Consider the following 12,233-nt stretch of genomic DNA (forward strand, 5'->3'; position numbering starts at 1 on the left):
TTTCTCTTTTTTTGAGACAGATTCTTACTCTGTCACTCAGGCTGGAGTGCAGTGGTGCAATCTGGGATCACTGCAACCTCCACTTCCCAGACTCAGATGAGTCTCATGCCTCAGCCTCCCAAGTAGCTGGGACTACAGGTGCACGCCACCATGCCCAGCTAATTTTTTGTATTTTTAGTAGAGACGGGGTTTTGCCATGTTGACCAGGCTGACCTGGAACTCCTGACCTCAAGTGATCCACCTGCCTCGGCCTCCCAAAGTGCTGGGATTATAGGCGTGAGCCACCATGCCCAGCCCAGTGATTTCTTGATTGGAGGAAAATCCCCCTAGATTCAAAATCATTCATATATACTTTAGAGAGACTAGAGAAAACCAAAATGAAAATAAAGAACAGATATAGCAAATTATATTTCCTAGAGATAAAAGATTGTTTCCTTGTATCTATACAATGTCAAACATTTACAAAAACCTTTTTATGTGAGAACTTTTTAGTTTCCATCTAATTTCTTAGTGCCATTGTGATATTACAAAATACGTATGGGGTCTTCAATTCTCCCCCTCCATTTCCTGGCATACAACTCCTACAATCCTTAGGATCTCCAGTGAGGTCTTCTTGTATGCTCATGATTGACTTGATGGCTGCCAGTCCAGAGGTAGCTTCAGGATGGGAGCTGGTCACCAGAAAGACCAAAGCAGTAATAGAGGGTTGGGACTTGCAGCCCCATTCCTGACCTTCAGGGAAGGGAGAGGGATCAAAAGTTAAGTTGCTCACCCATCGCCAGTGAGTATATCAACCATGCCTATGTAATGAAGCCTCCATTAAAAACCCCAAAGGACAGGGTTTGGAGAACTTCTAGATAGCTGAACACAAGGAGATCCCTGGAGGAAGGTGCACGCAGGGAGGCCATGGAAGCTCTGTGCCCCTTCCCATGTGCCTTGCCCTATATAGCTTTCCATCCATAACCTTTGTAACATCCTCTGTAATAACGTGGTAAATGAAGTAAGTACGTCTGAGTTCTCTGAGCGACTCCAGCAAATTAATGAAACCCAAGGTGGGATGAGGGGCACAGCCTCAGAAACTGAGCCCTCAACCTGTGGGATCTGAGGCTACCCCCAGGTAGACAGAGTCAGAATAGAACGGAACTAGAAAATACTCAGCTAGTGTCTGTCACAGAATTATTTGCTTGTTGGTGGGGAGAAATCTCCGCAAGTTTGGTCACAGAAGTCTTCTGTGTTGACTGTCGTTGAGTGAGAAAACAGAAAAAGCACTTTGAGTTTGGGTGAGAGTTTTTGTTGTCATAAAAACACCGATGTTATTTCTGTTGTAGCTAAAGTGGCTAAGGATGGCATGTACATGTTTAGCTAATGTCAGCATCTAAATAAAGAACACATTGCATACCTCTCATTTTTCTTTTACACACATGTTATACTTGTAGGGAAGTTGCCTTTAAGTGTAGGTGTGTGTGTGCACACACGTGCATGTGTGTATGTATAAGCAAAACAAAATGCAAAGAGTTTGTCAGACCTTAGATGGTGAGAATAAGAACTTACACACTGTGCTGCTGTCCTAACACTGGACAATTCCTCATGCCCCATCACAAGGGATTCACCGCATGGGGCCACATAAACCCCATCAGCAAGCACGAAGGAAGGAGCCTCTTCCAGAGGCCAAGGGCAACTGCACACTGGGTGACTTGGTTTCCATATTGTCCATTCAGAACTCCTCTGTTTGCACAGAGGCCCAGTCCTGGGTGTAATTTGGTTCTCCCTTTCTGTGGCAGTAGCCTTTAACAGGAAGACTGATGAGTGTTTGATACATATACTCTATCTCCAAAAAAAATTTAAATTGGCTCAAAATATAGAATAAAACAGGAAACAAATTAGAACACAGTGAGACGATGTATTAGTGAAAAGAGCCAGTTACAGAGCACATGCACAATACCCTACATGTAAATAAAAATGAATACAAATACTAGAAAAATACATACTACAAGATACACGCTAAAATGTTAACCATGGCTACATCTGGGTAGTAGGATTATAGATGATTTTCCTTTTTTTAAGTGCTTTTCTCTGCTAATTTTTCTATAATGATCATACAATTTTTGCAAAACAGAGGAAAGAATAAGTGTTATTTTAAAAAAGAAAGTGAAAAAGAAAAGGGGCCCATATGGTATACAGGAGACTATCATAGTCATTAAGTGCATGTAAAGGTAGGGACCTAAAATAGATGAAGTGACGAAGCTAATACAGAAGCGATTACTTGGAAGTTCAATACGCCTGCCATATGCAGGCCTACAGTGTGTCCCTCAGCTTTCTAGCAGCAAAACTTTCAGACTGGCCTTGGAAGTGTTCTTATTGATAATTCTTTTTTGTCCAAGATCCCTGCTGTTCAAACTCTGAGATGAAATGTGTCTGTAATTAGTCATTGTTCCCCAGTCACATTACCAGAGCAACACAAGTCCAACTAAAGGAGCACAGATGTACCTGATTAATCGTCACATTATTCTGCCCTGATTGACAGTGATGTTAGGCCCTGTAATTACTCCTATACGAGATCAGCCTTGGTTCTTAAATGGGCTACTTGTATACTAGACTAAAATTGGAATGATCTTTAGGGGGAAAAAAAAGACTGAAAAATTCATTTGTAATGGAGGTAACCTAAATCACTCATAAAAATTAGCAAAGATGCATGCGGGGAAATTGTTTAAATAGATTGGATTCAGTCTCACAGAGATCTTGTAAATAAAATCTAGGGTATCTTGTAAATAAGATCTCTATGGTCCAATTCTGAATTTCTCTAGTTTCTGTGAGCTGCTAAAGAGTAGGTTCATTTAAAATATTCTCACCAATCGGGGGAGGAGCAACTTCTGAGTGCCCGGGTGTACAGCTGGCACATGTCACCACGGCCACCAGCAGCACAGCTGACGATGCCACCACAGCTACCAAACATGCTCCCCCTCTGTGGAGAAACCTCACCTCCTGGGCGACGAGTGGTACAGAACAATCACCCTTGCTAAAACAGCACAGTCAGCCAGAAGCAGGTTTCTTGTTCAGCCTTGCTCTATAAATGAGGCTGGCAGTGATCGAGACACAGAAGTGAAAAATGAGGGGTAGGTGTGAATCAGTTTCTCTGTGAATTAGGCCCTCTTGGGAGCTTAGATGACCCTGGAAGCAAGGTATCATTCAGTTGATTACTTGTCACTTCTATCATGTCCCTGTTTAAATTTTTTTTTTTTTTTTTTTTTTGAGATGGAGTCTTGCCCCGTTGCCCAGGCTGGAGTGTAGTGGCGCAATCGTGGCTCACTGCAATCTCTGCCTCCCAGGTACAGGTGATTTTCCTGCCTCAGACTCCCGAGTAGCTGAGATTACAGGTGCCCGCCACCGTACCTGGCTAATTTTTATATTTGCAGTAGAGACAGGGTTTCACCATGTTGGCCAGGCTAGTCTCGAACTCCTGACCCTTAGGAGATCCGCCCGCCTCAGTCTCACAAAGTGCTGGGATTACAGACGTGAGCCATGGTGCATGGCCTCCTGTCTTTAAAAGTTTCTATCTACTTAAGCACTCTAAGGCCACAAATGTAAGTTTTATTTATTCGTCTAAATTTCTCGTGTATTTATGTAAATATGTATCATTGTTAATATTATGCAAATAGATATTTACATAACTTTTATTTACTTATTAATGCAAAATCTACTATTCTTCCAAAGAACTTTAATCCTTGATATTCTTCCTTGGAAATAGCACTGGTTAATGTCAATCCAAAATGTTCTCCTGGGCAATTCTGCAGGTGTCTTGTTTTGGGAATGTGTCATAAGGCTTAGAAGCGATTCCAAATATAAATTGTGTTATTAATATAATGGTGTTAAGTCAACTTTGTGTTAAATAGAAGCAGTAACACTATCCATCAAGTATATAAAATATATACTATTTTAATATTAAGAAATATTTCTTTCTTCCATTTCTATTAATGTTTCTGTCATAAAACTGGTGAGCCACCCACAGCTGCAGAGCGTTTTCTAGCAGGAAAATTGCATTTCTGTTGCTTTTGAAATCCAGACATGTGCTTTCCCTGAAATTATCTGTAGAGGCAGGTGGTATATTATCAGAAATATTAAATTCTGTATTTTAGTCTAGCGGGGAAACAGAGTTCTGATGAGAAGCTGAATCTGAGTACTAGAAGGGAGGAGAATGACAGTGAGGAATAGTAGAAAGAAAGACCAAAAGGAAAACCACTTGGGCAGGCAGATTTATGAGCTGCCATTTGTTGCCAAGAATTCAATCTCAACAGCAGTCACCAGAAAAGCTTCTCTTTTTCTCCTAAGATGGTCAGCTGGAGTCCTCAAGCCTCCATCTGCTGCTCCTCCGGGTCTCTAGCAATTTATACATCTTCTTTCATTAAATTCCCACAAACCTTTTTTCCTATTTAATATTGTAGAGGAAAATATTAATTTAAAAAGTGAATATTGGGATTCAAGGCTATTAACTTCAAAATGATTTTATATTGCAAGCTAGAAAGGACATCATTAATGCAGGGAAGAACGGGGAGGTACACTGACAACACGCCTGGGCAACAAATTGTATTGCTGGGTCTTGGCTGCCAACTATTTTGACCCCTGATCAGGGTTGGGCAAACAGCTGAGCTCAATGCAAGCAGGAATGGAAAGTCATGTTCAGACTTAGCGCTGAATCAGCAGGCAGGAAGGCTGGGGTAAGGGAGGACAGGTGGTCTATAAACAGCAGTCGGTCTCAAAAAATCTATTTATAAGACGGGAGATTAGGGAAACAATTTGCCTGCTTTGAAAGCAAGTGGCAGATGCACTCAGTGGGGCCTCCTTCCCAGCATGCTGCAGCCTCATGACAAACGGTGCTTCTGACTCTGATGACATTGACAATCCTTCACCAGATGCTAGGACAGAGGAAAAACAAGGGGCAAGGCACCAGCCTGAGAAAGGCTCCTTTTGTATTGCCGAAATGCTTTGATACAGATTACACAGATCACTCAAAATGAAGCGGCGAACGACTCTCTGCAGAGGATTTCGGAATTTTCTGATTCACCGCAACAAACATTACCTGCTCTAAGTCAGGTTTGCCACCATGAAACACTGCAGTACTTTTTCACTTAGGTGCTAAGCTTTCTACATGAGTTTCACCTGAGTTTGAAGATGAAATCTTACCAGAAAATGAAAACGATTGACCTTTACTAAACCATGATATCAGCAGGATACCATAAGATCCCGGCAGCTTCTTACCTTGTTGTGGCTATCTTTTCTCCCTTTTTCCAGTCCCAAAATACAATACTGTGAAAATCGTCTAAACCAACCGACACCAGACATTTTCCATCGGCTGTATGAAAACAACACAAATGTCAAAATTTCTTCCATGAAAAAAACAAAACATTTCATATACTATAAAGAGGAATAAGTAATTGATCTTAAGAATTGATAACTGTTTGAGGTGACGGATGTGATAGCTGCCCTGACTTGATTACACAATGTATACATGTACTGAAACATCACACTATACTCTATAAACATGTACAATTATTATATTTTAATACATTAGAGGTATCATATACTAAATGGACCTCACTCAATGGAATGCAAGACTAGAGACAGCCGAGCTTCCTGATGCACACTGGGCTGCAGAAGTAAATTGCCCACCTGACATTCTGAGACACAGAGCTAGAGAGAGACTCTCAGGTAAGCTACAAAAACTTTCTTCTATTTTGTGACAAACAAATCTCATGACATTTACTTGAGGTGCCACTTGGCTTTGTGACCCTGAGACTATTTTCAGCTCTAAAAACTGGGTTAACTCTCCAAGTTAGGAATATTACAGAAACTAAATTTAACTTAAAAAATTCTTTCAAAAGATGATTTTACAATTAAAAAATTTTATGTTCCCTATCTCAAATATAGTGTGCTTGTTATAGGAAATTTAGAAAATATGGATACAGAAAAATTTTAAATCTTCCAAATTTCTAGGCTTACATTTGATATATATCCTAGCAGTCTTTACATAAATGTGCTTAGAAAAAAACAATACCAGAATCATACTAAACAGGTTATCCAGTCTTTCTTCATCTATTATATCATGAACATTTTCCTTTAGTATTAAATATTACTTATAATTGTTTAGAAAACTGGCAAGAATAGATTATTGTAAATCCCTATGTATAACTGCTTATTGTCAGTTTTCGCATCACTTGTCTGCTTTACATTTCCAGGACAATTTATTTCTCTAAAAGAATAATAATTATCCATGATTACTATAATTTGGACATTTAGGTTATTTTCCCAAAAATTGTTTTAAAAATATACTGAATGCACAATTAAATTTCAAATAAAAACAGTTAATTTGCTTTTTCCCTTCAAGACAAAAGAAGAGGTATAGTCAATAAGCCTTTCCTTTGCTGCCTCCTTGCAAGGCTAGATTCAACACAGAAGCATCCCTGGGTCAGCAGCCTCCCTTCCACTAGCTGTGCGGTTGCTAGGAGACGAGTGATCAAGCTCATCCTGTGTCAGTATATCAGGGCTCTTTCTCTGACTACCAAGGGCCAGCTATGAGGGTAAAGCAACACAGGTCTGTGATAAATTGCCTCTCCCAGGTCTGCCAGTCCATTCGGAGGTCTCAACTGGTATTTTCAAAGGCAGACCTGCAGTAGACCCCAAATTAGGGTTGCCAGGTAAAATACAGAAAACCTTGTTAAACTGGCATTTCAGGTAAGCAGTAACTAATTTCTTAGTACAAGTATGTCCCATGCAATATTTATATATATATTACATATTTATCCTTATTTTGCATGGAATATACTTATGACAAAAATTATTTACCTGAAACTCTAATTTAATTGAGCTTCCTATAATTTTGTTGGCTCAATCTGGCAACCCCATAATTTTGTTGGCTCAATCTGGCAACCTCATCTCAAATGCTAACCAATGCCCATGCTTCGAGGGCCCTTGCTTGTGCAAGAGACCCTTCTCCAACCAACTGGAAATGGTAGTCTCCTCCTCCTTTTCTGGACAAAGGAAAGTCAGAGAAAGAAAAAGTCTGGTTTAACAAACCGAATCCTCTCCAACCCTCCATCACTATTAAGTATGAGGCAAGGATTTGAAAGTTACACGACTTTTTCAAGCTACTCGGCTGTAGTATTAGATGAAGACATTAACACTTTCCTTAAGGGCTAAATCACCACCAGGTGATTATTATAAATTATGTCTTTCAAATCACAACCAATGATACCCCCTTATGCTTAAAGGTTACCAGGCTTTAAATTGGGCAAGGTCCCTCTGTTTGCATTTAGGAGAAGGAACTAGTAATGACTTCCTATTCATTACCAACATTACTTTTTCCACAGCTCTTGCTATGGCCTGGTTGTTTTTATGTTGGCATGCCTCTGTGTTTGATTTTATTTTTATTGGTGTTTTCTCTCTTTAAGATCATAACCTCTTTTGAGGCTTATAATAATCTTATCACACTTCCTTTGTAAGCCTCACACTAATCAAGCTTTCAATGAATGTTGATGATACTGGTGACATTGATGAGGAGGAGGAAGATAAAGACAGAATATGCCTATGGATGGTATAAATTGAAATGGAATGTACTATGTTATATAGCTATAAAGATTTTGGCCAAGTGCAGTGGCTCACATCTGTAATCCCAACACTTTGGGAGGCTAAGGCAGGTGAATCCCTTGAGCCCAGGAGTTGGTGATCAGCCTGGGCAACATGACAAAACCCAGTCTCTATAAAAAATACAAAAAAAACGAGCTAAGTGTGGTGGTGTGTATCTGTAGTCCCAGCTACTAGGGAGGCTGACATGGGAGAATCGATTGAGCTCAGGAGGTTCAGGCTGCAGTGAGCCATGATCGTGCCACTGCACTTCAGCCTGGGTGACACAGTGAGAACTTGTCTCAAAAAAAAAATTTTGTTTTTGGATGATGAGTAAAGAGTGAGTACAAAGTTACAGTTAGGAAGAGTAAGTTCTGGTGTTACATTACATATTAAGGTGACTATAGCTAATACTGTGTTGTATATTTCAAAATAGCTAGAAAAGAAGATCTTGAATGTTATCACCACAAAGAAATGATAAATGTTTGAGGTGATGGATGTGACAGCTATTCTGATTTGGTCAATACACAATATAAATACGTACTGAAATGTCACATTATACTCTGTAAACATTTGCAATTATGTGTTAATTATAAACAAATTTTTTAAAAATTATTCATTTCAAAAACACTGCACAAATATTCAATGTCTTGTTGCATTCACTGACTGTATTTCACGTTTTCTTTTCAAATCTGTGTAGTTATATGTTCTTCTTGGAATGCAAGCACAAATACATTTAAAATAATAAAGTTTTATGTCATCTGAAGAAGGCCTAAGGGTAAGCTGATTTTGGGGTTGTAGGAGGTGAGCTTTTATTTTAGGAGAATTTCTGCAAGACTCTCTCAGCTTATCCTCACTGTTGCACCACCTTTCTAAACCAAAAAAGGTATTTTGATTGTGGTAGCAATGGAAGCAGCAGTGCAAACCTTGAGGCACCTCAACAACCATACCTCTTCTTTGGGATACTGACTTCCCTGAGTTCTGCCGATATGGGCTATTTCTGTGTATATACTACACAGTTTGGAAGTAAAATTGGCTACATTTTTACTCTCCCAGTTCTCACTTTCCCTGTAAGGCTTGGTCTTGCTTTGGAAATCTACTCTCTGGACAGTTAGTTGGAGTTTTTTATTTTTAGCCATGTTTTTAGTGTCTTAGGTAATGTCCTTTCACATCTTTCCAGTTACAGCATGCATTAATTATGGATGTTTGTGACATAGTCCAGAAATAATAGGAAGGCATTTAATGTCAACAGTAAAGGGTGAATTAGAAAAAGTTTTATTCAGACAATTATGAGTTGGTCACTCTATTCAGGGCTCATAAAAAATGCATAGGTTTTCTATTGAACACAATGAAATCAAGTCTCAGATGTGCTCTTATGGAAATCAGCATTATTCTATGAAGGTTTAAAAAAATTATATGGTTGATATTTAAGCTAGAAAATATTTATGTGGTTGACCTTTTCTATTTCTAATCTGGTCTTCTACTCATGCGGAAGCACTTCCCTCACGGCAAGCACAAAACAAAAATGGTTCCCCTTTCCCGGACAGTAATAAATACTGAGTTAAAAGAGGTTCTCAACTGAGATAATACAAATTCATTCCTCCTTGTCCTTGTAGCCCAGTTACAAATTCTGTCCCAAGAAATGTTTTTGATTAAAAATGTCTTTTGTTTGCTTTCGAAAAGTGGCAAGAACAATCTAAATCCTCAGTTGTCTAATTTTCGCACTGTTTGCCTGCTTTATATATCCAGGACAATTTATTCTCTAGTAAGAGACAAGCACACTATCAGTAGGTGCCCACAAAACCCCCCAAATGAGCTAACTCCTAAGAGATGGGCAGCGACAGGGGTACTGAGGCACACAGATGGAGCACTAGCTAAATCATCACTGATGAGTGTCACGTCAGTGCCCTGTTTACATGGTTAAACAAGGAGGTCTATGTAGTCTCCTCTTTCAACATTTCTACTTGAGCTACTCACTTTTCTATCAGTTTCCAAAAGAAGGTAGCGTTAGTTGCCCTTGCTCATACTTCAGGTAAGTGTGTGTTTCTCGGCTGTTTTAGAACGGGATCTCTCTTCACTTGGGGCTGTTCCACGTGAGGGCCTCTATGCACCACCATGTCTACTCCACAGTTACAGTGGAGGGTGGGAGGGACAAATGGACATGCTTACTGGAGGGCACAGGGAGCGGAAAGTGAGCCTGCATACCCGGACATGACACTCTTGCCAAGTATACACACTAGCACCAGCAAAGGGAAGGGGCCGGAGGAGGCCTGACACCGAGGAGAACTCTTGGCATGCCTCCCGCCTGCTGTCAAACCCAGGCCTGGTGGCTCTCGCAATGGACCTGGGTTCTGCCTTTGGATCGGCCACTGCTGACTTTTACCCAGGCCACATCACCAAACTTCAGGATCTCCATTCTCGGCCTATAAAGTGGTGCAGGGGTTTAAGACTCAAACTATATTATTGTAACAGACTGCTACCGATAGAAATTAAACCAAACAGGCCTCAGCTCACACTTTCAGGAGTCACCACAGGTCCCCACTCCCCTACCCCAACCCCCAGTCAATGACTACAGTTCATCTGCATGTAACCATTCATGGTAATGAATCACGTATCAGTGAAAGTTTTTCCACAATAGTCCTTAATATTAGTACTTTCTAAAGCTATCAGATTCCTTTCTACCATTTACATATTGACATACTCCTTAACCTATAAGTCAAAAAGGTGAATTTCCATAATCACAAGCAACACACTTGCTGAAAAATGGGCTCTTTCCCAGTGATTGTTACCTGGGGAATGGAGACTGTATTGTTAAAATACTGAAATACCCTTCTTATGCACAAATATTTCATGTTTGGGAATTTATTTGCCCAAGATGGGAATTAGAAGCAGTTACAGAATCGGGCTCCTCACCTCCTCCAGAGTATCTCATTTCTCTACCCAGGCACTGATCTGAAGGGCTGTCTTATGGGAAAAAGGTTTCTAAGCTCACTTAACTTCTTGTTCTTTCTTCTATAATACTAATAAGTCCAGAAGAAATGTTAGCTATCTGAAATGCAGAGGCCACATTACAGGGGATCAGCTTATTGCTATGAACTCAACTCATAATTAATGTCTTTGATCTGCTAATCTCTTCCTCCAAAGGTATTTAAATAACATGGGCTAATTATTTGGATTTTAAAAAATAGAAAATTAATCAACTCTATGGAGGAAATAACCTAATGATTAAATTCTATTTATATTACTCTAAATTTCTGGCCACTTTGTTTATATGCTAATACACATATGCACATTTTCATTTGCAATCAGTGATAGATGGTGTTTTGAGTTCAGTTTTTTCTTTCATCCTGATACATTGAAATGTGCATAAAATACAGTCTTCATACTTGTCATTTTGAATTACAGCTTTATCATACATTGCCAGATTGTTCGCTAGGATTGAGTCAATTTTCAGTGCTGCCAAGAGTATGAATATATTGGATTCCCAATAATGTGGTAAACATTTAGCTGTTGTTATTTATTTTTGCTACTTTAATGGGCATTTTACCACTCTTCTAAAGCATATTAATTACTTATATTGAGTATACACATACATGTCTGCTAGCAAAATTAATTTTAGCAAAAGGGCAGTTTGGCCACTGAGGAGTGGAACTATGGAGAACAAAAAGCAGAAGGAATTCATCCACATCTTTGAAATACAATCATATTGAAACTAAAATTACAGTTTTAGGTGTCACTGCTTTATCAGTGACATATGGCACATCTATTTTAAAACTGCATGTCCATCGAACTTCCGGGAGTGTGGACTTTGTATTCACTGTTTATTGAGTGAATTACTGAGTGTGTTATTCAGCTGGCAGGGGGTATGCGGAGTTCTCTCTCCCTTGACACTTACGCCTTCTCCTACCTCACGTCACCAGTGTAGAGCATGAACTGTTTAGCCTTGATTTTTACTAATTTAATAATCACCGAAGGCACTGAATAACTTCTAATAATGATACAGCAGCTCAGATTTCTAGAGTAATTTACAGTATGTGAGAACAAGCCTGTTACAAAAACTAAAAATTGCCCCATGTTGCATTTGTCAGCTAATGAAGGTAGTTTTCACCCAAACGTGGTTTATATTGTAAAATTCTAGCAGTAATAGGGAAAGGCAAGATAAAGTGCATGAAGCAGAACCTCATTTGTTCATTTAGTCATTCACACTTTTTTAGTAGCTTCTATTTGCACAGCAGTATGACATGTGCAGTGGGGAGCAGAGAGATGGGATTTGCTGCCAAGTAGTTTACTGTGTGTGAAATGCATGGGAGATGCTGACACAAATAACTACGTGCCACATGGAGTGCCACAAGAACAATGGGTGCCATAAGAGCAATGACAACAAAGGGCTAAGGGATGCAGAAAAAAAGGGATGCAGAAAAAAGGACAGGTTATTTCTCCCTGTAAAGTTGGAAGAGAAAACTTCCAGCTTGACCTTAAAGGATGGGAGGATTTGAAAAGACACATTAGAACAGCATGAGCAAAGAACACAGGCAAAAGAAGGGCAAGAGTACATGTAGCCTCCACAGTTAGAGAGACGTGAAGGAGCACTAAGGGCTGGTGGGTTAAAAATACTGCTA

General features: G+C 39.6%; 1 protein-coding gene across 1 annotated transcript in view; it reads right to left on the reverse strand.

Annotated features, from left to right (window-relative positions):
• EML6 (echinoderm microtubule associated protein like 6) overlaps positions 1-12,233 on the reverse strand; it is a 264,728-nt gene that overhangs the window by 87,968 nt on the left and 164,527 nt on the right. Inside the window, exon 20 of the mRNA XM_011996533.1 lies at positions 5,254-5,347. Coding sequence (XP_011851923.1) covers positions 5,254-5,347 — 94 coding nt within the window. The remainder of the gene's footprint in view (positions 1-5,253; positions 5,348-12,233) is intronic.

Source organism: Mandrillus leucophaeus, unplaced genomic scaffold (assembly GCF_000951045.1).
Source record: "Mandrillus leucophaeus isolate KB7577 unplaced genomic scaffold, Mleu.le_1.0 Scaffold518, whole genome shotgun sequence".
NCBI classification, from domain to species: Eukaryota; Metazoa; Chordata; class Mammalia; order Primates; family Cercopithecidae; genus Mandrillus; species Mandrillus leucophaeus.